Raw genomic sequence first — 25,513 nt, forward strand, 5'->3', positions numbered from 1 at the left:
GTTTTTTTTTCCTCATCACAAAAATGCAGTGTCCTTGGGGAAGGGACCCAACCCCTTGGCCTGCCACTTTCCAGGTGTCCTATATCATGCTGACGGGACTCTTTGGTCTGCAGAAAATACTCTGTCTTGGCATGCTTCTAGACTGTAAGATTTGGGTTGTTTTGTTTTGTATTTTGTTTATGTTTACATCTTGTATTTCCCTGAAAACTAAATAAAGTTTTTGGTCTTTTTAACTGAAAACAATCACCTCTTAATTCTCCCTGCCATCAGAAAAGCCATCCAGCTGAATGGCAAAAGCCACATTATCTAGAACACAGCATTCTAGCCCTCTGAGGACGCCAGGCTGGAGGGGGGGTGGAGGGGGTGGGGAGGTGTAGGGGGCAGGGGAGGCAGGTAAGTGGCCACTTTTGTTGCGGAGAGCCACGCTCAAGTTCCTCCTCCCTTCCCCCACTCCCCCCGCCTTCCCCTGCTTCAGGAAGCTTTCTGGGCAGTGGCCAAGGCTTTGAGAGAAGAGAGATGCAGATCTTGGGGCAAAAGACCCACATCCAGCAGGCCTAGCTGGCCCCTCAGCTCAGAACCCCTGATCCTCCATTGCTTTTGCTGGACTCCATCCGCACACAGGGCTGGGCGGTCCAGGCGCAGGGACTGGAGCAACATCCCAGGAGAGGGGGCAGGAAGGCAGGCATGCTCTGTGCTGGAGTCCCAGCGCCACCAAATGAGCATGAGGCCCACATTGTCCCCAGACCCCAGACCCGCTCCACCACTCCCAGTTCCTACAGCCAAACTGATATACTGAGCACATCTAGGTTTCTCTAAAGGTCCCTGGCCTCCCTTTCCTATCCAGCTGTCACCTATATTGGCCCCTCCTGACCTGTGATGGATCTGTCATCCTCCCATTAGCCCCTAGATGGCAGTGTCACCCCATGAGGGTTTGGGGCCAGGTTTGAGCCCACCTCAGCCTTAACACAGAGCTGAGCAGGCCTGTGGACTCTCACTGCTCCTGCCCCAGTAAACACAGCTCCTCAAGGATCCAAGCATCTGAGGCCACCAAAGGGCAGTGGCTTCTCCCTTTTGACTTACAAGGCTCATCTGGCCTTCCAGCCCCTACTGTCCAAGTCCCAGGTCACACTCCAGTCCCCCATTCCAGGGAGTCTTCCCCCATTGCTGACTCCCCTCCATATCCAGGACACCTAGCCGTTCACCCCCACCCCGACCCTCCCTCCCTCCCCAACCCTCCACACAGCACAGCGCAGCCCTCAGGCTGGTACGGAATCACCTTTATTCACAATCACAGCGATCCAAGTTCACAAAGGAGGCAGCAACTATCCCAGCACTAACAGAGACAGTGATACGGATGGCTTCCTCTCCCCAAACCTCAAGCCACGCAGCCCCTGCACTTAAGACCTTCCCTTGCCTCTGACATGAGACTCCTGACTGTAGAGGGTCACCCCCTGGCCCACCCCACCCTACTCCCATGGAAGAGGTCTCCAGGGTCAGTGGCTGGGGACAGACCCACAGGGGAACCATGACTTTCTAGGGACCCACTGCAAGGCAGGGGCAAAGGCCCAGCCTGGTGTTCTGACCCCCGGTGCTGTCCCACCCGCCACCCCATAGGGGATCCTCACCAAAGAACTCCCAAGAGTCCCACAGAGAGTCTGCTCTCCTCCCCCAAACAATCATTTTACAGAGGTTGCAGCTGAGGCTGAGAGGGGCTATGACCTGGCCAGGGCCACGCAGGTGCCCAGTGGCCAGGCCTAGAATTCCATACTCTGCCAGCCACAGCAAGCAGAATCTCTGATGGCCATGAAAAGCCACTGGAGGGCGAAGAGGGCTGGGAGCCTGGCAGGAGGCGGGGGGACTAGGCTGAGACTCTGAGAGAGGCCCCAGCCCATGGCCTATCAGAGTAGGGCAGGCAAGGCTGAGAGCTATAGCCTACGCAGGGGCCAGGGGACACTCCACCCCAGAACCAGGAGTAACCCAGAGGTGCTGGGACCAGGCCCCTTCCCTCCATCTTTCCTGGAGGAGAAGAGCCTTCCTAAGAACAGCCTCCCTGCTCTACTATGAGTAGACCTTCCCAGCCGTGTTCCCTGGCCCAAGCTAGACTCCTTCAGCCTTCCAGAACTTTTTATGTCCTCATGGAAGGGGAAGCTCTTGGGCCTCCTGACATGTCTGAGCCAACTTTGCTAACCCTGCTGCAGCCCAGAGAGGAAGGGCACTTTGTGGCTCTGGGTGATCCACCAGCCCCAGGGCTAAGGAGGCTCAGTCTGTCTCTTTGTAAAATGGACACAATTTGACAGGCCGCCTCCAAATTCGGCCCCTTTTATGGAGCTCTAATTCACGGTAAATAGAGATGGCTATGGACTTTGTGCTGGAGCCTGGGGAAGATTCTGAGTGATAACTACCTCTGCAGCCTTCTTTCACCAGGTACTCCACACACCAGGGCACCATTTCTAGGGGTCCGGGGGATGGCAACTCAATCCCCTCCCCCAAAGACCAACCCACAAACTAAATAAATAAATAAATAAAAGTAAGGAAAAAAGGCTGGTTTTACCCCAGGGCACCCCACCCCCACCCCCACTCCAGCACCCTGGCCGTGCCTAGGAATACTACAGTCTGAGTATCAGCCAGGTCCAGGACAGCACTGAGATCCCAGAGGACAGGTCACAGAGCACAGATGCAAACCTGCTCTTGGAGACCCTGCCACAAGACAGACGCTGCCCACACCGAGGCTGTCCCTGGGCAGCAGCATCTCACGAGATGACTGGGACAGAAAGGCTGTGGCCAGGAAGGGGCCCTCTGCATCTCCGCCAGGGCACAGGGTCAGAGACCCAGAACCTGGAGCCTTCTGTGGCCTGTCCATCCACCCGTCCTGGGTGAGTAGGAGAGGGATATGGCATGGGGGCTGCAGCCTGCCCAGGGCGAGAGGCATCCACTGGCCTTCCCCCCTGGTTGCCAGGCCTGAGGGACAGGGAAGAGAGGAAAGACAAGGTAGATACAGGTCAGAGAGTAAGGTAGCAGCTGAGAGGCTGCCTGCCTAGGGCTGTTGAGCAGGTTGTACACTGTTCAAGGGCAGCTAGCTAAGAGAACAAATAGAGGCTGAAGTCCAGGCCATACTCCTAAATGCCCTAGCTCAGGGACACATCTGCCCAGAGGAAGAAACGTGTTTTCTAATTCTCACATGGACTGGAGGACTTCCTTGCAGACTGCCCCAGATGGGGAAGGATTAGGACAGGCTGAGACCCCCGTTTAGCCACTCAGCATGCAGGGTGGAGCTGGGTGCAGAGACGGGAAAGACGGAGAGAGCTAACTCCCCCCTCCTCTCTGCTGGGTAATTCGTATCTGCCCCTCACCTCCCTGCCCTATATCCCCTTTCTTCCCAAACCTTTGAGGGCCTCAGTTTCCCATGTTTAATGAAGAAGGGAAAAGAGTTTCCAAGATGAGGAAGAAGAGAAGGAGCCCTGTTGGCTTGCCCCTCGGCTGGAGTGGGGCCAAAGCCTGAGAAGGCAGGCGTGCAGGGGTGGCGGGGCAGCCACAACGGGCTAGGAGCTGCGGTAGGTCTTGATAATGTCCTTGATGGGGCGGCGGCAGATGGGGCAGCAGGCGTGCAAAGCCTTCTTGAGGCGCAGGCCACAGGCATAGCAGAGGCACATGTGGCCACATGTGTAGATGACCGTGTCCACTGCGTGCTCATAGCAAATGGTGCACTCATCACTCCACTGTCCTGTGCCTGGGGTCACTGGCGACTCAGGCAGGCTCACTGGTGAGTTGGGGGCCGTCCCTGGGGACAAGTGGACACCAGTCAGTGAGAACATGGCCCGGTCTGGCCCCAGGTTCATGAGAAGAGAGCCCCTGGTGTCTCACTCCATTTATTGGGATCTGCTTGTTTACCTTGACAACCCACTTCCTGGGCACTAGGAGGCACCCGATGAGGGTGCCCCGGGCGGCAGCGAGAGGAGAAGCGCGGTGGAGGATGGGAGGCAGCCCACGCTCTTGTAAGGAAGGCCCCTCCTGAGCTATCCTCTGGGTTTCCCTGTCTGCTAAAAAGTGCTCGGGAGAAAGCTGCCCAGCTGCGGGGCAAGGTGGGATTCACCCCAGAAATTACCACCCAACAAGGGTTCACTGAGCCTATCTCCAGCTCCTCCAGGGCCCGCCTCTGACCCAGAGGCCACATGCCGGCCTCAGCCAGGGGGTCTCCGAGCGGTCGGCCTACTTACCGCCAGCAGAGCTTCCCAGGGGTCCGGAGCTGCACGTGCTGAGCAAGGGGTCGTCGGAGAGGCGGCTGCCCAGGGCGCTGGGCGAGGTTGGTGTGGAGGCAGGGGAGCAGGACAGTGAGGGGATGCCCCGCTCTGCCAGGATGGTGGAGCCTGCAGAAGGCAAGGGTGGGGGGACGCATGAGCCACTGAGAGGCCTACTGGGAGAAAGCTCAGGTCTGCACCCCTCCTGGAGGTTCCCAGGAGAGAAAGTGCTAACACAGCAACAACCATACAGCCCAGCCACTGGATGGGTTCAGGGCAGGATTCCATAAAGTGGCCCAGCGCCCGGCCCCAGCTCTGTTCCCACCTGCAAATTGGAGGGCCGCTTCATGCTCTGTCGTTACTCCATCAGCAGGCTCTGGACAAGCCCGCCAGCCTAGAATCCCACCACCACCCTCCCCATGCATCCTCTCCTTCAAGGTTTCCCGTGCTAGACAACAAAGTCCCCTCCTCCTGCCCAACAGGGCCCTTCCAGTCCCAGCCTGACCCTCCTATTCCAAACCCTGTGCTGGCTCCATCACCACCCCACATAGCCCCCCCACCTTCTCCTGTGCACTGGCACCTCTCAGATGCCCTTCAGCATCTCCCAAGCTCATTCTGTGCTACATTCTCTCCGTTCTTCCTCCCCTCCTTTCTCTCCTTCCACTCCTCTCCTCACCTTTCTTTCTCCCTTCCTCCCCGCTTGCTCCTCCCTTCAACAAGGTACCAGGTACCTACTAGGTACCATCCACTGTGTAAACATTAACACTGAGAATGATACTGACAGAGCCCTTGCCCTCAAAGACCTAACGGTCCAGGGAGCCCCTTGGGGCTGTCCTCAAACTTCCTCCTCTGGGGAGCTTTGACCACCCCCACAAACCACATTACTTACTTAGCACTGACCAGCCACACACACCACATACATGGGACTAAACCACCACAGAGCTGGGGTATTATTTGTTCTTTGCCCAGGTAAACAGCCTTGTTTCCAGGTGAACTATGAGCCTCCTGAAAGCAGGAAATTGTATTCACCTGTGACTTTCCCACAGGCTCTAACATACTGCCCTACACATAAATGCTCTGTGAGATGCTTTTCATCATTAGGTGTTCTAATTCATTTAATACTCACTGTTTCTAAGTATTCATTAGATATCCACGGGTTTTCTCTTAGTGTAAATAGTTTTCAAGTTAATTTTATCATCTTCTTTCAGAAATTCACACCTTGTATTTCCTTTTCCTACCCTATTGCACTGGCTAGCATTTTCAGAACAATACTTTAAGGCATCCCTATCATATTCCTGACTTTAATGAGAACGTTTCTCACATTTCATCATTAAGTATGAAACTGGCAGTAGTTTTGGAGGATAGGAAATATCCTTCCATTCTTAGTTTACTTAGGCCTTTCATGAAGCCAACCACTCCTCTGTAAGGTAAATAATAACCCTTCACACACTGTCTCTGGCTTGTTTTTCCTTTGCAGTCCATCAGGATCGCCAAACACCAATTTGCTGACTGAGATGCCCAGCTCTTCTACAGCCCAACTGCACTCTGGTTAGCATACATTGTTTAGCATATATCTAGATGATTGTTCTTAAACACCCACCTTGGCCCACTTACCTCTCAGGACATTTAAGCCCTGATTTTTTTTTTTTTTTTAAGCTTCTCCTGTGTCTAGTAAGCCTCTTTGGGGAACAGAAGTCTCATTGGAAAGCTACTTATCTATTATTAGATGGTGCTGAGGCGGGAGAGTACCCTCCCCTTATGTAATTTCCTTCGTCTGAGGAGCAGTGTCTCCCAGTGAGTGTAGCCAAGTATCTTTTTACCTCAGCCTGATTTTTTTCCGCACCCCAGTCTGATTTCTTTTTACTCCATCCTGAATTTTCACTCCAACTTCTTTCCTTCCTGATTTCTTTTCATTTCTTACTGATCCGTTTTCCTCAATCATAACATCTTAGCACCTTGCCTCATTTCTTTTCATTCCTTTTCAAATTTATTTTTCACTGCATCTTCATTTGGTCTTTGCAGAGTAAGAAGTCCCCACATATTTTATCTAATTTCACAAACTCTAACACGCTCACAATCACCAACAGCAATATGCATGCTTTCAGTTACTCATCACGTGTGCCTACACACAGACATACCAACCTTAGAGCATAACACACGTTCACTCACATACATTGTCTACAAAGCCTCCCGGGGTGAGGTTTAGGATGGGGCTATGAACCCCAGAGATCTCCAAACTTGCCTGAGCAAACCTGCTTAAAAAAAAGAATTCAGGCACCTGGGTGGCTCAGTGGTTTAGCGTCTGCCTTTGGCTCAGGGTGTGATTCTGGGGTCCTGGGATCAAGTCCTGCTTCACTTCTCCCTTGCCCATGTCTCTGCCTCTCTCTCTCTGCCTCTCATGAATCAATAAATAATTTTTTTTTTTTTAAATTCAGAGGGGGCCTGGGAGATTCAGTCAGTTAAAGTGTCCAACTCTTGATTTCAGCTCAGGTGGTAATCTCAGGGTTGTCAAATCAAGCCCCGTGTGTGGCTCCACGCTGAGCATGGAGAGCCTCCTTGGGATTCTCTCTCTCTCCCTCTCCCTCTGCCCCTCCCCGCTCCCTCATTCTCTCTTGAAATAAAATAAAATCTTAAAAAAAAAAAAAAGAATTCAGATCTTATCTGGATTTATCCAACATCTACAGAATCAAAATCTCTGCAGGTGGGATTCAAAACTCTGCACTTTAGTAGGCCTCGTTGTGAATCTAATGGAGCTAGCCCAGTCTAGCACAGCGGTTGGAAAAGACCAGCTCTGGCGAAGTATGCATACCTGTGCACCCTGGGGAAACAGAGGCCCCTGGAGATGCTTCGTGAAAAGAAGATTTCTGGCCACATTCGTTTAGAAAAAGCTGTACATCCTAACCATAACGTCCTTCAAGATTCACGTTATGTATTAAAAGCTCTGAGAAGTCCTGCAGTGAAGCACCCCCCCACACACACACACACTTTTTGCCAACTCAGTACTTTCCAAACTTTTCAACCAAGGACCCTTTCCTCAAAGACACCTTATGCCGTAGGGCGCTCTGAGAAATATCCATCCGCAAGTCCACATCCACCAGTCCATTCAATCCCAGGAAACTAAGGCCCAGAGCCCGGCAGCCCCGTTTCCCCCAGGGCCCCCTGCTCCCCCGAGGCTGGAGACCCAGGCACGGCGGCTGGCTGCGGGCTGCGGACGTCCCGAACGTCTCCGCCATCCGGACACACAGCCATCCTCAAGACGCAGAGGCTCCAATTTCCATCGTGCAGGAATGGAAACTGCGCCTCACAAAGTTAACTGCTGGTGGAAACCTTGTTTTCAAGCACCGTGCATGTGTCGGGGACACGGGTTAATCGGGTTCCGAGAGTGAAACTCAGGGGTCCACACTCTTCGCCCCCCCCCGCCCCCCAGGCCTGGCGGGGCAGCGGGGCGGCCTTCCTCTCCCGGGTTCCCCCCGGGGCGGGGGGGGGGGCACTCACCGAGGATGCGGATCTGCGTGAAGGCGCCGTGCAGGCCGAAGAGCATCCAGAGCGGCTGCGAGGCGTCCACGCACAGCTGCATGCCCGCCGCGGCGCCGTTGTGGCTCAGGTGCAGCTCGCCGTCGGCGTTGACCACCAAGCCCAGGATGTCGCCGCTGTGCAGCGGCCCGGGCACGCGGCACACGGCCCAGAACTCCTTGCGGTCCAGCAGGGCCTCGGGGCTGAAGGGCAGGTCGGCGGGCCGCAGCGTGCCGGGGTCGCACGTGGTGACGCCGAACGAGAGCGCGCCGGGCCGCGCGGCGCCCGAGCGCGTGACCTTGACGAAGATGGTCTCGGCCACGCGCACGGCCCGGCTGGTGAAGACGAGCGCGCGCTCGTCGCGCCCGTGCTCCAGGCGCGCCACCGTCTGCTCGTCGAGGATGCGGACGTGCGCCCCGGCGCGCAGCGCGTGGAAGCGCAGGTCGCCGTCGAGCTGCGCGGGCAGCGCGCGGCTGTGCTGCGAGTTGAGCGAGTTCTGCGGGATGGGGCAGCCGGCGGCCGGCGCGGCGTCGTCGGCGTCGCCGTCGGCGCCGGGCACGTTGAGGTCGCACAGGCTCACGGAGAGGCGCGGCTCGTCGGCGTCGCGCCGCAGGGACGGCCGCCGCAGGGCGGTGAAGGAGCGCGGCCGCAGGCAGTCCGGGAGCGCCAGCTCGCTGTCTGCGCCGGGAGCGGGAGACACGGGGCGCCGTCACGCGGGGCCCGGCCGGGCGAGCGCCGCGCCCCGCCCCGCCCCGCCCTGCCCCGCGCTGGCCGCGCCGGTAGCCGGCAGCCGCGGGGAACAGGCCCGGGAGGCCGCGGGGAGCAGCGACCCAGGACCTCCAACTAGTAACTTAAGCTGAGCATCAAGGCCGCAGGGAGGGGCACCAAAATGAAAAAGCCTCCCTTCTAAATGGCACGCTCATAAGTTTTATTTTCTTTTTTTTTTTATCATTTTTAGTTCTCAATTTAACTCCTGGGCCCTCCCTTTCGGTCCCCAACAGCTACAACAGCGCTGAGCACTTGAGAGGACAAGCAGTGAATGACTGGCCGAATGCGCTGCGGACATCAGCACCCCCCCACCAAGGTCAGAGGGAACCCTCTTCCCCAGAACAGCTCTTTGCATAAATCTGTCTCCTCCCTACAAGTACCTCTTCTCCAGTTATCATTGCCGCAGGGCACTGAGGCTGAGAGAACTTAAACTTACGAATTTATCCAGCATTTCCTTTTGAAGGTGACTTCACTGGAAATCAAGCCCTCTCCCTTTTTAATCATACCAGACACACTGTGTTTTGTAGGAAAGACAGTCAAGCCAAAAAAAAAGAAGAAAAAAAGAAAACATAATCACCTCTCAGCCCACCAATCGGGAGAAAAATACTCTTAATACTTGGGTATACCTTCCAGCTTTTTTCTTTCTTTTCCCCCAATATATTCTTCAGTTACTTTTTAAGATTTTTAAAAATTTTTAATTTTATTTATAAAAATGGATTTTTTAGATGTATTTAGTCGTGAGAGACACAGAGAGAGAGAGGCAGAGACATAGGCAGAGGGAGAGGTAGGCTCCCTGCAGGGGGAGTGGAACTGGATCCCAGGACCCTGGGATCATGACCTGAGTCCAAGGCAGATACTAAACCACTGAGCCACCCAGGTGTCCCTGCAGTTACTTTTTCTAATACAAAAACTGAATCATGCTATATAAACTCCAGTAGTTTTTAACCTCTTATGGGTAACAAATCCCCTTGAAAATGTAGTGACTTTGACCTGTGTCCTCTGAAAAACACACATTCTTCCTAAATTCTGTGGATAACTTCAGGGCATCTGTGAATCACATAAAGCCTTCCGTGGGGATGGACTCCAGGCTAAGAACCCTGCTATACAACTTTCCTTTTCAAAACTAGCTTTTCTACTGACTACGTCCTGAACACCTTTCCATGTCAATAACCGTGTTTCCAACACATCTTTTTAATGGCTGTGTTATGTCCTACTTTATGGAGGCCTAGCATTTATAATAAACGTCACCATGCATAATGAATTACCCCTGCATTTCATCCTTAAAACATCCCATGGAAGTGTTCCCATTATGGCGATAAAGCTCAGAGATGTGATGTGACAGCCACCAAGCGGCAGATCCGAGACTGAAGCTAGGTCTGTCCAACTCCCGACATCGCATTCTTGGCTTTCAAAGCCCTCCTTATTTTTTGATCCCCATCTGTGGGGGGTCAGAATCCCCAAATTTGGCTAGTTAGTCCCACTCACTGTAGACCGCATCATGGGCCAATCCCTCCCCGGGAGCCTTTTCTCTGAGCCTCCCCAAGGGAGAATCTGTGCTTTCTCTCCAGGACCTGGGTAAGGATGGCTGGGGTGCTCAGTGTGGAAGCGAAGCTTGGAAGACTGGACTGGTAGGGGCAGCTGAAGCAGAATCAGCTCCATCTGAATTTAGAGACAATCTCTAAAGCCTCCTTGTTTTTGTTCTCCCCCTGCCCCTTCCTGGAAAAGTGTTGTTTGGGCCCCGGTAAGGGAGAGCATGCTGGGCCCTTCCCCCAAGCCCCCTGACTCTCTGAGGAAGCCTCTTGGGGCCTAGCTGGTTGGGATTTCCCAGCATCGTGCTTGGCAAGAAGGAGGGAGCCAACTGGAAAATGCGATTATTCCAGGGAATTGACTCTGTGACAGTGATGGTGCAGAGAGGCTGGGGGCTGCAGAGAGGCAGAGGCAAAGAGGTCCAAGCAGGAGGGGGAGGCCTGAGAGACAGTCGTGGGGACCTGGAACAGGCGGTGGGCTGACCTGGGCCCCCAGGAACAGCCCCTGCTCCTCCTCCTCCCTTGGGGCTAGCAGGCACTGGCCAGAGAGGACTCCAGGGATGGAGACAGAAAGGAAGGGACAGGGACAGCAGGGTGACTAGAAAACAAAAGGCTCAGAGATACCCAGCCAGAGCTTACAGAAAGAAGACTGTCACAGGGCTCGTGCACACATGCACTCCCACACTCCTCTCCCTACCTCACCCCACACACACTCAGGACAATCAGCCCCAGGGCCCATGAAGCTGGGCAGACTGGCAGCACAGATTTCTGAATGCGGCTGGACATGCGCTCCCCTGAACTCTGCCCCTTCAGGAGTCCTTCTGTTCTTGAATATGCCCGCTTCTGGGCCTCCCAGGCAGCCCGTGCCACTGTTGAGCCACTCTAAGAAAGTGTTTCCTTCTCTTAAACTAAAATCTACCTCCTTGTATCCGAGGATATCTTGGGTAGATTTACTTTACTTCTCTCAGCTTCAATGTCCTTCTGTGCCAATGCTGGCCCCATAGAGAAAGCAGCTCCCCTCAGGATACACTCAGACCCACCACACACCTTCCCACCTCTTAGACAATGAACAGAACCGACTCAGTACTCCAGATGCTCCCTGCCCAGCTCAAGGCACAGTGGGGTCATTACCTCCTTGATATTTACACTATACTTCTAGAGTTTTTTTTTTAAAGATTTTATTTATTTAGTGCAGCCCGGGTGGCTCAGCAGTTTAGCGCCACCTTGAGCCCAGGCCTGATCCTGGAGACCTGGAATTGAGTCCCACGTTGGGGTCCCTGCAGGGAGCCTGCTTCTCCCTCTGCCTGCCTGCTGTCTCCCTCTGCCTGCCTCCCTCTCTGTGTCTCTCATGAATAATAAAATCTTTTTTTTAAAAAAAAATCTGAATTCTAATACTTCCCTCAGAAGGGATGTTGTGAAGTTAAAATGCAGTAAGCTACACAGGGCATCTAGAAAAGTAGCACATAATAATCACTAGGTTAAAGGAGCCACTGTTATTGTTTACATGCCCCATGGCTCAGAAGTGCATGGGCACTGGGGTGATAACAGGCCTGGGTTTAAATGTCCAATCCAGCACCTGAATGGTGGCCAGTAGCTAAGCTTACCTCCCAGTCTCAGGCCACTCAGCTAGAGAATGAGGGTAATAATACCTGTGTTGTGATGATGTTGTGGGGATTGGAGACAGAGTGGGGAGCTTCTGGGACCCCTGGATTACTTCAGGTACTAGTGCTTACTCAGGTTGTCTGTCAACCAAAGTTCGGTCCCTCTACACCAGACAATGAACTTTCTCAACCTACAGCAGCAGGACTTTACATCAGTCATGAATATATCACTAAGGACCAGGAAGAAGAAGCTATACAGTGGAGATGAGAGGAGAAAGAAAAGAAGGAAGGAGAAACAGTAGGGGGTGGTAAGCAAGAGAGAAGGGGCAGGAAAGTGATCCCTTTGGCCTTGCTTGAGATCTTGGAGGAGTTAGGAGAAAAGGTACAGGAGAGCCTGGGAAACAGCTAAAAATGGCATCCCTAGGGCCAGTGCCCAGCCCAAGTCTGTCTTCTGCCCCAGCTAGGCAGCCCCTCAGGGTCAGGAGCAGCTGCAGGCCGCCAGCGAGCTCCAAAATAACCATCCCTCAGTGTGCCCAGCTGTGCAGGGCCCTGAAATAGATGACACTCGAGATGGAGTAGCTGCTCAGACCTCCCTTTGCAGAAGGGCCAGTGAAGGTCAGAGCTGACTGGGCCAACATCCGGTGGAAAGCCAGGAAAGGGTCCAGGCCCCTAAAGCCACGGGGAGAGTACCCGGGGACCGACGCCAGCCCAGACTTACAAGGTAGGGAAAGGGCAAAGGGCAACCGGTAACTCCAAGCAGCACGGTGTCCCCTTTGAAGCAACAAGTTATGTAACCCATGCCTGGGATACACGGCTGCCAACTTTGGAGGTGTTTATGTGGCAGCCCCGAGGGAGGAGCAGCTCAAGGCCACAGGAGAAGCTGCTCAGCTGCTCCCCTCTCATTGTCCCCTCTTTCAGGAAGGAATCTGTCAGTCTTCAGCTCCTGCCTAATCCAGTGCCTGGCAGCGGCCCTATGGATACTTTAGGCCAGGGCAGAAATAAGCAGGCCCCACAAGGGCAGCAAGGCCAAGCTGGCACTGCCATCCCCCACGTGCGGACCCACTGTGTGCCCAGGCCGAGGCAGCGGTTAAAGAGAGGAGAAGCCAGTACCTGGGCCCCTAGGAGCCACTGGGCTGTGGGAGGATCAAAGCTTTAAGGCAAGAAAATATTTGAATATAATTTCCTTACAAAATTCTTAGTGTCTCCAGAGGAAATCCATCTATCCCTGCCAAGTTCTCACCCAGCCTTGCCTAGAATGCCCCCGGGGACAAGAAGCTCGCCACATCCCAAGGCTATCTGCTGTCTCTGAACACCCATAACTGTTGGGAAAGCTCTCCTTGCATGGATCCATAGGTGTCCCACACTGGCTCCCTGGCGCCCCTTCTGAGCCTTCTCTTCTTTAGGATAAATATCCCTTTTAGGATAATGCTCTCCCATAGAGCCTGAGGTCCCCTTCCTGTTTCACAGTGAGCCAGAGACAGCATTTTGGAAGAAAGAAAATTTGACCTGGGCCCTGAAGGACAAGAGTCTGGACCAACAGAACTGAGAGGCACTCAGTGGGAAAACCATACTAGCAAACGCCAGAGAATAATCTGAGCAGGGCCAGTGGGGAGAGAGGAAGGGAGAGGAGAGGAGAGGGGCCAGGCCAGGGCCCTGGGGCCAGCTCTGGCCAGGGACCCAGCGGGCCCTCCCCCATGTTGCCAGCCAGTGCTGGACAACCAAGGCAGGGCCTGGGCACTGGTGCAGGGACCGTCGGGGGGCAGGCAAGGGGCTCCTTTGAAGCAGGGCCTGCCATCAGCCCAAGAGTCTTGTTTGTTTAGATTCTCACATCCGGAGCGCTGGATAATCTTTAACCACGGGTCGGCCTGCAGCAGCAGGCCGGCTGGCGGGTATCTGCTGGCCCCTGTTTAGAAGGCGCTGCCAGCCCATTTACTGTCTCCATAAACATCCTCCTGCTGGGCAACGTCTGGCATGGGGCAGGGGAAGGAGCCCAGAGGGGCGAGTACACAGCGTGCACAGGGAAGGGGTCTCTCCACCCATCCTGGGCAGCGCCCCGAAACCCACACCCGCCTCCACCCTCTCCATATGAACTCTACCACAGGGAAGCTAGGAGAAACAAATACTTTTTGAGGCTCATGGAGAGAAGGGTAGAATATCCCAGAAACATTTGTAGTCACAAACTCTAAGATTTATGGAATCTTCAAGACAGAGGATCTTAGACATAGAGATTCTCAGACTCATCTGGTCTAATGGTTCTCAAACTTTTTTTTTTTTTTTTTTTTGAGCAGTGATATCTTTCTGTCCAATAAAACCAAAAGCTCTGGTTGAAGTGTAAGAGGAGGCCACAGAGGCCTGCCAACTCAGCCCCCTCAGAGATGGTTCTGGAACCCCAGTGTTCCAAGGAACCCAGCTGGAGAACCATAGATCTTATTCCAAGACACAATTTAGATAGCATGGTTTGCATTTCACCCAGATGCAGGGATTTGATTTTAAGGTTTCCTCTTCTAAGGACAGGACTGGCTTGGGAGTTGTTGTCTATTTGGTGGTCTTTTTAAATGAAGCATTCCTTTTTAACCTAAAAACAATAGCCCTTGCCATTTGTGTAAACACTTTTATACATCCATGAGCCTCACAGACCCTCTGAGAAATAAATGGCACGTGTGTAATGATGTCCAAATAACAGATGGGGTGGCTGGGGCACAGAGGAGCTGGGAGGCTGGCTCGGAGCTAGTGAGTGGCCATGGCAAGTCTTGATTCAGTCAGGTCTCCTGCTTCTGAAATGAGGGCTTTGTCCCCAGTACTGACTGCAAGGCCCCAGCTCCTCTGCTATACATGCACCACCCTAGGTGCCCCCAGGTCTCTCCAAGCTCCTCAAAACCGTATCTTGAGCCAAAGAGATTACTAGTTGGAAAATCTGAAACTGCCATTTCTGGATATTAGAAATAGTTTAATATTGCCAGTTATCTTTGGTTGCACTTTTCATATATTCATTCTGGTAAAAAAAAAAAAAAACCAGAGGTCACTGTGAAGAGAACTAGATGAAGCCCTCAAAAGCCTTCAGGGAACAGTGAGGCAGGTAGACCACCCTCACCACTGAGTCAGGATGCTGGGCACCCCCCACTTCCCCATCCAGCCAACACTGAGGGGACTCTGGCCAACCATCTCTGCAGCTGATCCCTGACACCCTGCACTCTCATGAGGTCTACCCTGGAAGACACAGGAGGGCCAACTCCCCACCCCTGGGAGGCACCCAGACTCCACAGGGGGACCAGGTGGACTCATATTTAGAGAAGCTAGGAAGTAACAGCCCACGATCCTGGGCCCATGGCCCAGTTCTCCCAAGCTGTGTGACCTTGGGCAAGTTATCAGACCTCTCTGAGCCTCTTTTTCCTTACCTGCAAAATGGGTGCAATAACAACTTTCCTTATAATATTTTTAAGGATTTATGCTGTCTTCCTAAAGAGCAGGACAATACATGATGCAGAATTACTGCCTCAGGTGGTCAGGAGGAGGAGGGTCACAGGAACACGGGAGGTCAAGGAAGGCTCTCTGGTGGAGGGGAGGTCTTGATGCTAAGCCCCAACAATGATTAGCAGAATTTGGGGTGAGCAGAAAGAAGTGCCAGAAGAGTCTCTGAGGCAGGAGGAACAACAAAATTTTGTCTCAGTCAAGAAGAAACGAAAACTATCAGAAAGGAAGAAATGGCCATCAGCATCCTCAGCTCTCTCCTCCATCCCCAGCGCTTTGCTCAGCCTCCTTAAACTAATATTTGCCTCTCAGCCCCTGGCAGCCACAGCCAAAGGTAAATATTGGTTTAGCCTGCGAAGCGGAAGCCCCAGATGGCAGCGTGGTCCTCTGCTGGCCAACATGGTTCATACTCTGTGCCGCCAAGCCAAGGCACATCCTGAACAGGAGACCTAACCCAGGACCTTCTCCATGCAGGGAAGCCAGGCTGGCCCGGTCACCAGCCCAGAGACCAGCCCAGAAGCAGCAGCAGCCTGCCCCTCCGAAAGCTACCCTCCCCTGAGAGTCTCTGTACAACTCTCTCTTCAGTAAGCAGGTCTCTTACCAGGACTTGGAAACCGGTGCCTAGGTTGGGATGAAGCCGAACACCATGAGGCCTCGGGAGCCCACCCTCAGTGGCACCCTAGTGCCCTTTTGAGCTCAGCAACTACCATTTTGATGTGGTGATGTTTTCTCATGCTGACCTTATCCCCAGATCAGCCTGGGCGATAGGAATTCCATGCCCAGCCTGGCCTCTGACTAGCTGGGAGAATTTGGGCAAGGCCCTTCTTCCCAATCTGGGCCCCATTTTCTCCTTTTGAAAGACCTGACAGCACAAAAGCTGCCAGAAACTTTCTGCTTTTGTGGCTCTCTCCCCACTGGGAGGCACGCACTGTGCCCCTACCTGTGCACTCTTCTCCTGAATTCACCTACGACCTCTTCACTGCGGTCCCCACCCTGAAGGTTCTGCTCCCTAACTGCGAATTTTCCACCCCTGTGCCTATGCAGAACCCTCCCATCTGGCCTAAATTGTTCCTCCCCAACCAGTCCATTCATTTTTACCTTGTCTGGTTCCTGACTCGAAACTCATCTCCTACGGGAAGTCCTGGAATTCTCCCCAACTGTACCACCCCCAACACACGGTTTTATGCGTCAGCCACATTTCATTGCCGAATTGGGTTTAGGTCACCTCTGAGCAGTTATATGGTGTGTCCCCCAAAGTAAACAGCCTTCAAGGAGAAGGGGCTGGGTTTTCAATTCTTGTGTTGTCCACTCCCCCCGCCCACACACACACACACCCTGCATAGGACCCAGGCTGTGGTGGGCACACGGAGCTATCAGAGCACCCTGTAAGTGAAGTCTTGGCTCCAGCTTTCTGCCAGGACCCACAGCTGCTCTTCCCAAGCCAACATTTCTGAGAGGAGCAGGGAGACCTTGAAAAACTGGGATACGAGCTTATCTCTCCAAGTATTAATCACCCCATAAAACTTGTGTTTATTTGGTTGCTGGCAAATCCTTCTTCCTTGTAGGAAGCTGTTATTCTTGGAAATACCAGCCCGGGCTTGGGCCAGGGCACCCCGAGGCAAGTGGTGATCTCCTGCACTCCAGTATATCGGGGAGCCTTGAAGGCATGAAGCTGACCTGCAGGGTTCACGGTGGCATGGGCCCAGGTTATGTCAGGGCAGTGGGGGCTGGGATGGAGCACCCGCCTGGGGCTGTCACTCAGGGGAAGCCCCCTGCACTCTGTCAGGAGAGACAGCCAATTGGTCCATGGCCTGACTTGTGTATCTGCCAGGCGCCAAGTACCCCTGGATATCTCTGATCCGAGGAGCAGATATAGGCCAGGTAGAGTTTGGAAGGTTTTGGCCACAGGTCCCAGAGACAGGCAGGAAAGGAGGGGGCATGCCCAGCAGGAAGTCACTCAAGATGAGACACCAGTTTGGGAGGCAGTCACCTCAGGAAAGACAAGCCCATCCTCAGAGCTGCCAAGGCAGGGAGAGACTTCTCAGGGGAAGGGGAAACTCAAAGATGGCTGAGGAGGGAGAGCAGGAAAGCCAGAGGCACTGGAGGGATCCAGCCACGGGCGGCGGGGTGAGGGATGTGGGGTAGGCCGAGGACAGTGAAGGAGACTGACCCTGGGACCATACAGGGCAGCAGGTGGATCCCAGAGGGGAGACCACCGAATGAGGGTATAGAGCAGTGCTCAGGAAGATATCTTGGATGGATCTCTTTTGTGTTACACAAAAAGAGAAATCAATTTAGGAAGAACAAAACAAAGAGATATGTTAATCTGCTAACTGAATTCAGGGGCCATCATCAGTCTTTGAAAAGGCCCAGGGATTATGGTGATTTACAACTCGGACAAGAATCTGCCTGGACCTTACATGAGGTACAGAGAGGAGGCTGCTGGGAAATCCAGATGCAACTGAAAAACCCATTTATAGTCCAAGAGGGGTAACAGGGCCAGGCCCAGTGAGGCCACCTGGGCTTTGCCCCAGGGTGGGGCCCTTCAGATCACTCTCCAGGCCACTTCCTAGGCCCTTGTGGTTTGGAAGCCCCACCTCACCTGGCATGACCCTTCCTCACCCCCTCCCCAGACCCTTCTGGAACTTGTAGGTCCAGCCTAAGCCCTCTTCTCCAGGAACCCTTCCTGGACTCGATCCTCCCTCACTGACCTTGGCCTCCTCTGACTTACTGTCTCCCTCCATACCTAAACCTGCTAGAAGTTTACTGGGGAAGGTACTGCTTTTGGCATCAGAACACCCAATTCAAATCCCAGCCCTGCACGTCCCCACATGGGTAAGTGAAGCCTTCCGTGGGTCTCAATTTTCTCCCTGACGAATGGGGATGAAAAACACTCTGTGCAGGGCCAGCTGCTGAGGTTAAATGAGATAGCTGGAGGGAGACCATCTCAGCAGATGGAAAGGATCCTATGACCACAGCACTAAACAATGTACTGTCTTCCCTTGGGTTATGCCCTGATTGTGTCTGGAGCGCCTGCTTGTCTCCCTCGCTTCCCAGTGAGGCTGGGCTGTCTGTGAGCGAGGATGGGCCTACCTCACTTCCCACCACCTTCCTTTATCTAACAAGTTACCCGCTCTTCCCACTCCTCTCCCCTACCGACCCCCTAAATAATCCTGTGTCCTCCACACACCAGACACAGGGTTCCACTCTGGAGAGAAAGCCAGTGGGGTCAGACATGGATTTACCCTCAAAGCCCTCCCCATCTTGTGCAGGACCTATGGATGGGCCAAAGCTCAGGCAATGCCTCAGTGCGAGAGATGTATAGGCACCATGTGGTGGGGGACACAAGAAACAGAGAAGAGAACTCAGCTTCTAAAGGCTTCAGGGAGGAGGTGGCTTTTGAGCTGGGCCTTAATGCCAGAGTGGGATTTTTGATCTTTAGGAATAGACACTCTTTGCTAGGAAAGGGGAAAGCAAGAATGCTGCCCCTACTTCCTTTACCCTCTCCCAACAAGACTAGAAGTTGTTTTAAGAGCTGAGATACTTCTGTCTTTCGCCACATGGCCCAGTCCTGAGCTAAGTCACAGCATTCACAACCTCCTTACAGATGAGAAGACTGAAGCTAAGACAGAAGTGTCCAGGCTGGAGCACAAACAGGCTTTGGAATTCTAGTGTCTCAAAGTATGAGGCCCTGTGGACATTCAGAGCAGCCAGGAAGTGTTCACTTGAACCTTGGGTGGGTGGGGAAGACTGATGATCACTGAATACCTACTATGTGTAAGCTGCTTCATGTCACTCAGCTCCCTAAGCCTTCAAAAGAACCCTGAGCACAGTTATTATTATCACCTACTTCTATTTTACAGTTAAGGAAACCAAGGTCCCACGGCTAGTACAGGGTAAGGCCAGGATCCCAGCTGGCTGGGTCTGACTCTGTGGCCCAGGGCAGAAGCACTGCCCTTTCTGCCTCTAGCAAGTAAGAGGCCCTGGAGAAGCCCCCATTCCACCAGGTGAAAGGAAGGCAGATTCTTCTCAGGCAGCCTGGGCTTCCTTCTTCACCTACTGACTTGGGAGAGCCTGGTCTCAGGCTCTTAACTTGTCCATGTAAATGTAGCAACACTTTTATTGAGTCGAAAAACAGAAAGTTCCCAAACTATTAATTAATAAAAATAGCCTCCTGATGTTTGGAACTCAACAGAAAGGCTTCTGACAATTACTCATTTGTTTTTGCTTTCCCTGTCTTTTTTACTCAAATAAAGGTGTTTTGAAAAGAGCTTCACTGTTTCTTGGCTCAATCCAGAAAGGAAAGAAAGAAAGAAAAAAAAGTTTTTCAGTTGCCTCCATGGCATTTTTCTCTGCAGGGAGATGGGGGCCAGGTATGGGAGATGGAAAGAGCAAGCATTGGCTGAGCATTGGCTGTGCTGGGCACCTTACTTACAGCCTCTTTAATTTCCCTTCCTGTTACCCCCAACCCATTTCATAGATGGGAAAGCTGAGGCTTATGTAGGCTCTGCCTAGAGACACAGCCACTTTGCCCGTGAGCTGATTTGTACCCAGAGTTCACGTATGTGCGTGCACGCACACTTGTCAGCACATGCACAAGTGAGCAAGGTGAGAGTGATCCTGAACTGGGAGTCACATGACCTGGATTCTAGTTCCAACCCAGCCACCAACTCAGTGTGTGACTCTAGGTAGCCTAAGACTCTCCGAGGCCCCTTCCAGCCCTGGCCCTTTAGGGTCCACGTGTGTCAGGAAGCCCGGCCCATTACCACCCTAGGCTGCCTCCTTGCCTCTCACTCCCCTGAAGCTGCCCCCCTCACACTGGGCACCAGGAGCAGCCAGAAAAGTCTTAGCCACCCTAGTGCCTTCTGCTGCGCCCCCTCACCCCTTTCACCTACACCCCACCCCTACAGGAAGCACTGTGGGGTGCTAGGGTTGGGGTTGGGCCTCCCAGGGAGGCTGCAGAGCCCAGGGGCCAGGGGCTCACCTGGGACTGCGTGCTGGCTCCCCCACTCACCTGCTGCACCTCCTGGGGCCAATGACTTAACCTCCTTGAGCTTGACATCTGGCCTCCACGGGGCCCACTAAGAGACTGGTTGCTGGGAGAACAGCAATAATAAAGTGCCTGGCCCGTGGGAAGTGCTCACCAAGCTATGATTCCGATGATTAATATTCATTACTTCCTGGAGCTGGGGGGGTCTTTGCAGCTGCTGTTGATGAAGACGCCCGTGCACTGCTCAAAGGCACAACCTCAAAGGCAGAAACACCCCCCAGGTGCCCCCGGCCCAGCTGCGGGCCTGAAAGATGGGTGCGCTCCACGGGGCGCACGAAGGTGCCCTGCGCTGTCCCCGTGCCCACTGGGCCCTGGGGGAGGGGTCCCCATGCCGCATCAGACCCCAGCTCGCAGGCGCAGGGAGCGGGCACTCACCGAGCAGCTGGACGCCCCGCGTGAGGCCGTAGACGTCCACCAGGGCCCAGAGCGGGTCGGCCGTGCGGACGCCGTTGAAGAACAGCATGGCCGCCGAGTCGTTGATGCGATAGAACACGCGGCCCTTCTTGTCCACCCAGAAAGCGATGATGTTGCCCTCGTTGGCAAACTCCTCGGGCAGCGCCTTGGCCCAGAAGCCGCTCTGCGACACCAGGTCGGGGCAGGCGTACTTGGGCAGCGAGTCAGGGTGGATGCGGGACGGGTCCTTGCTCGTGAAGCCCAGGCGCAGCGCCCCACTCCAGCAGCACTGCTTCTTGGTGATCTGGGTGAAGAAGATGGCCTCAGACGGCACCCCTGCCCGGCACCCCTGCCCGGCGCCTCCCAGCGCGCTCCCCGGGGACTCCCAGCGGGCCTCCCCCGAGCCTGCCCACTGTCCGGGGACAGCCTGCGGCCCCTGTGGCCACAACCTCCCCCGTCCCTTCTCTGTCACACACGGAAGGCTGAGGCAGGAGCAGGAAGGGGGAAGAGCACGAGGAGGGATGCTGGCGAGAGAAGGGCAGGTGCGGCGGCCCTAAGGGAAGGCCGCGCTGAGGGAGGCCCCACCTTCAGCCTGACTTGCTCGTAGATGAGGACCGGGCGGTTACTGAAGGTGATGGCGTTGCAGAAGCTGGCTTGCCTCTTGACGGCCTTGTGGCTGAGGTCCATGAGGATCTGGGAGCCCTTGGTGTGCGGGTGGAAGAGCAGTGGCGTGGCTGGGAGCCCCCCGCCAGGCAGCACCGGAGGGCAGTGCTTCTGCTTGTGGTGGCATCGGTGAGAGGTGACAGGGAAGGGGCCCCCGATGGAGTCTGCAAAGGAACAAGCCGCAATGTCGAGAGTGTGGGAGAAACCCCTGGCGCGGCAGAGGGCTGGGCACAGTGGAAGCTGCCCACTGCCCCAGGATGTCCGCCACCATTGCAACTCACCCCCTCACTGGCACCTTTTGCCACCACCCTCCTGCTACCACCGTCAATCGCTATTCCCCACTTTACCATCTACCACTATGTATCACCCGTCACCATTGGCCCTGGCCCTGTACCCATCACCTCCCACCACCACCGACTAGCTACTGCTACTGACAAGTACTTCCCACCATCGACCTTCCACTGCCCACCTTGGTGATAAATCAGCATTTACTACCAACACGCACCACCATGCCCTGCCACTCATTACCACCATCGTTTATTTTAGTCAGCAAATATTTATTATGTATCTACTGAATACCAAGCCTTGTCTTAGGCAGTGGACGTACTGGCATGAAACATACGTGGATCCTTTCTCAAGAAGACACAAGTCCAGGAAAGGAAATGGGACATACACAGGAATCACAATAAAAATGGCAGACAGTGATTAGTGCCAAGAGGACAGAGGGGCAGGTCACTTCTCAGGAAGACCTCCTGGAGGAGGGGAGAAGGAAGAGGGAGCATAGCAGCTGGGCTGACAAGGCTGAGCTGCAGTGAACATGTGACCTTGGAGCTTGCCTTTGGAGACGAGGGGGCGGGGGAGGCAGCCTCTGCAGCAGCAGCCCCAGGACCGTGCCCATCACTTCCTTCCTTCCGGGCCACCGCTGCCACCCCAGGCCACCTTCCTGCTTTATGCCACCCATGCCCACAACATATTCTTGCACACAGGTGGGCCTCTGCACCCAAGCTCCCTAGAGGAACTCGGATCTGCCTCAAGAACCTCTATCCAGGGGATCCCTGGGTGGCTCAGTGGTTTAGTGCCTGCCTTTGGCTCAGGGCATGATCCTAAAGTCTCGAGATCGAGTCCCACATCAGGCTCCCAGCATGGAGCCTGCTTCTCCCTCTGCCTGTGTCTCTGCCTCTCTCTCTCTTTCTCTCTCTCTCTCTCTCTGTGTCTTTCATGAATAAATAAATAAAATCTTAAAAAAAAAAAAAAAAAGAACCGCTATCCAGGGAAGCACACTGCTTTCTTCTGCAGACAGCTCTACATACCCCAGAATGGGATAGAATACAGGACAGGGCACGGCCAGGGGAAGGCATGTTACAAGCACGTGAGGTTGGTGTCCATGAGACAGGGCAGAGGGAGGAAAGAACATGGACGAGGTGTCAGGTGGCTTGCGTCTGTCACTAACTGGCTGTGTGACCTTAGGGAAGTCACTTCCCTCCTCAACCACAAGGGGTGACTGGAGCTCTAAGACATGTTTCAGTAGCACTGATACGTTGGGGACAAGGAAGGGGAGATGTTCATTTCTTCCCCAAGATCTGTGTCCTGTCCACCAGGAAAGGCAGCCCCTGCCCACGTTATCAACTTGAGGAAAGAGAGACATGGAGGATGGGGAAGACGGCATTGGGGAAGGAGGAAATCATAGACCAAGACAGAGGCCTTCTGGGATGCTTCAAAGTTTGGTTCCTCCAAGGTAGTGATTTAATAACGCAGAATGCTCAGTCAGCATCAGATCTGTCAGAGGTCTTCCACTCCCTAAAGAGGAGGAGAGTATTCCAGGGAGGAGAGGATGACGGGAAGGGAAGGGTGATGAGAGAGGAATGTCATGAGCTAGGAAGACCCAGACTTTGGTCCAGGCCATGTTTGCATTGTTTTGCATCACTTTGCATCTTTGCTTCCTTCTTCCCAAAGGGCCCCCCAGATGCCAGTGTCACGGTCCAACGCCAGCTGGACATCCTGTGTGTGGGATGTGGGGTTGGAACAAGGAGGAGCTCCACTGGCTCTCACTAAGGAGAAAAGACTGGAATCACAGAAGAGGATTGAAGGCCTTTCAAGCCACCAGGAAATGAAGGCTGGAATTGCTCAGGAGAGACCCAGTTGGAAGAGGCTGAGTGGTCCCTGGATTGTGCACAGAAGGGAGGTCATTTGAGGGAATGGGATGTGTGAGGTGATGCACAAAGTGTGGCCACAGCTAACCTACAGGCACCGTGCCTTGGAGAGGTGTCCTATGGGATCAGACCAGCTTCAGGTACAGCTTGACTAGCTGCTGGGTAAATGGATTAGAGACTGTGGTAGGGCTATATGATGGAATAGTACTCACCACTAAACAAGCAATGAACCCCTGATATGAGTGGTGGCATGGATGAATTTCAAAATAATCACACTGAGTAAAATAAGCCAGTTTTTAAAAAATAAGCAAACACAATCCCTGGAGTAACTGCAGGGCCTCTGTTCCTTTCACCTACTACCCAGGCTCCCACTGCCTACACCCTGTCCCAAATCAGGAAATGCACACTAAGGACTAGTGATAACAAGTAGACCGGAGGTCACCTGGGGATGGCGGGGGAGGGGGAGGATAGCTGAGGGGCACAAGGTAATGTTTGGGATGATGGATATGTTCACCATCTGGATGTGGTGATGACTTCATGGGTGTATACATATGTAAAAACTCATCCAGTTGTGCACTCTAAACATATGTGGTTGAGGGTATGTCAATAGACCCCAATAAAGCAGTTTTTTAAACCTGCTGAGCCCAGCAGCGGATTACAGCCTCTCTCGTGGGACTATCCTCCAGCCTCCACTTGGAATCCATGACCCAAATGCAAAGACCACAGCTTCTTAAAATACTTCCTCTCCATCCCACCCATCCTGGTGGTCCTAGGGTCTTGCATAAAGACCCAGAAAACACCAGCTCTGAGCAAATATAATGGAGACGCCCCAAGGCCAGAGACCCAGGCCTTGGGAGGATCATTCCCCTGGGCCCTCCTTTCTATGGACAGGGTTTTGGTTGGGCAAGGGTAGCACATGCCCAGTCACCCTGGCTGACAGCAAAAGAGGTGGAGAAGGAAGGTTAGGGAAACCCTGGATCCTGGGGACACAATGTATACCCAGACATGTGGCCTCCAAAAGGCACATTCATGAGCACACGCCTACCACCATGAGCACAAGAAGGTGATCCAGGCCCCAGGCCCTACAGGACAGAGACTTATCCCTTCCCCATATCCCTTGGGCTGGGAATCATGCATTTCACACGTACTGCGCTCACATACATATTCATGTCCCCTGGGATATATGCAACAGCTCACGTTAGACACATGCCCAGCACACATGGGCCATCCACATCTGATCATAATGGCAGCCATTCATCATATGCTGCTGCATGCCAGGCTCTGAACAGGGAGTTCAGTACACTAACCGGTTTCATGCTCACAGCAAACTTCAATAGGTAGGGAGGGACATCACGAACCCATATTAAAGATGAAGAATCTGAGCCTCAGAGAGATTGAGTGACTTGTCCAAGGTCTCATGGCCGGCACAGAGAGGTTCTAGCAGTCAAACGCAGGTGGTCCAGCGGCAAGGCCAGTATCATTAAGACCATAAGGCATTAATAGCCAAGAAGGCATAGGTTTGGTGTGCTGGATACACTGTTTTAAATGCACATTAAAATATACTTGCAACTGGTAAAATATGGGAAGAAAAGCTCACCTGTGGACCATGCAAAACCATTTCAAGTAGTACACTAGGCAATACCCAGCATTCTACCACGCTGCTTTCATGACACACATGCGTATGCCACCAAAACACAGAAACACAAACCATGTTTCCTACATTGCCTTCATTCATGGCTGGATGTAAAAGGTAGTGTGTGCACACAATGAATCTCACTCCATGATGACAATGAATGCACTATCACATAACCAGGAGGAACCTCAAAACCACACTGAGTGAAAGAAGCCAGCCTCAAAGGCTACCTACGCTCTGATTCCATTTGTAGGACATTCTGGAACAGGCAAAATGATAGAGCTTGAAAGATCTGTGGGTACTGGAGTTTGGGGAAGAGGAAGACACGACACAAAGGCAGTTTTTAGGGTGATGAAAATGTTCTATATCTTAACTGTGGCAGTGCTCACACAAGCCTACACATTTGTCAAAACTCCCCAAACTATACACTTAAAAAGGATAAGTTTCATTGTCTACAAATAGTACCTCAAAAGCACAACAACAACTAACAAAATAGGTCTCCATTGAGAAGGA

General features: G+C 53.4%; 1 protein-coding gene across 3 annotated transcripts in view; it reads right to left on the reverse strand.

The window, feature by feature from the left end:
* Positions 1-1,262: 1,262 nt before the first annotated feature.
* NEURL1 (neuralized E3 ubiquitin protein ligase 1) overlaps positions 1,263-25,513 on the reverse strand; it is a 79,601-nt gene continuing 55,350 nt past the window's right edge. For all 3 annotated transcript variants that reach the window (XM_041745225.1, XM_041745226.1, XM_041745227.1), the window contains exons 2-6: positions 21,140-21,381; positions 20,537-20,858; positions 7,731-8,426; positions 4,215-4,364; positions 1,263-3,778 (exon numbers count right to left, since the gene is read on the reverse strand). In XM_041745225.1, the coding sequence (XP_041601159.1) occupies positions 3,540-3,778; positions 4,215-4,364; positions 7,731-8,426; positions 20,537-20,858; positions 21,140-21,381 (1,649 nt within the window). In that variant the 3' untranslated portion in view covers positions 1,263-3,539. The remainder of the gene's footprint in view (positions 3,779-4,214; positions 4,365-7,730; positions 8,427-20,536; positions 20,859-21,139; positions 21,382-25,513) is intronic.

This window comes from Vulpes lagopus, chromosome 2, assembly GCF_018345385.1.
Source record: "Vulpes lagopus strain Blue_001 chromosome 2, ASM1834538v1, whole genome shotgun sequence".
Taxonomy (NCBI): domain Eukaryota; kingdom Metazoa; phylum Chordata; class Mammalia; order Carnivora; family Canidae; genus Vulpes; species Vulpes lagopus.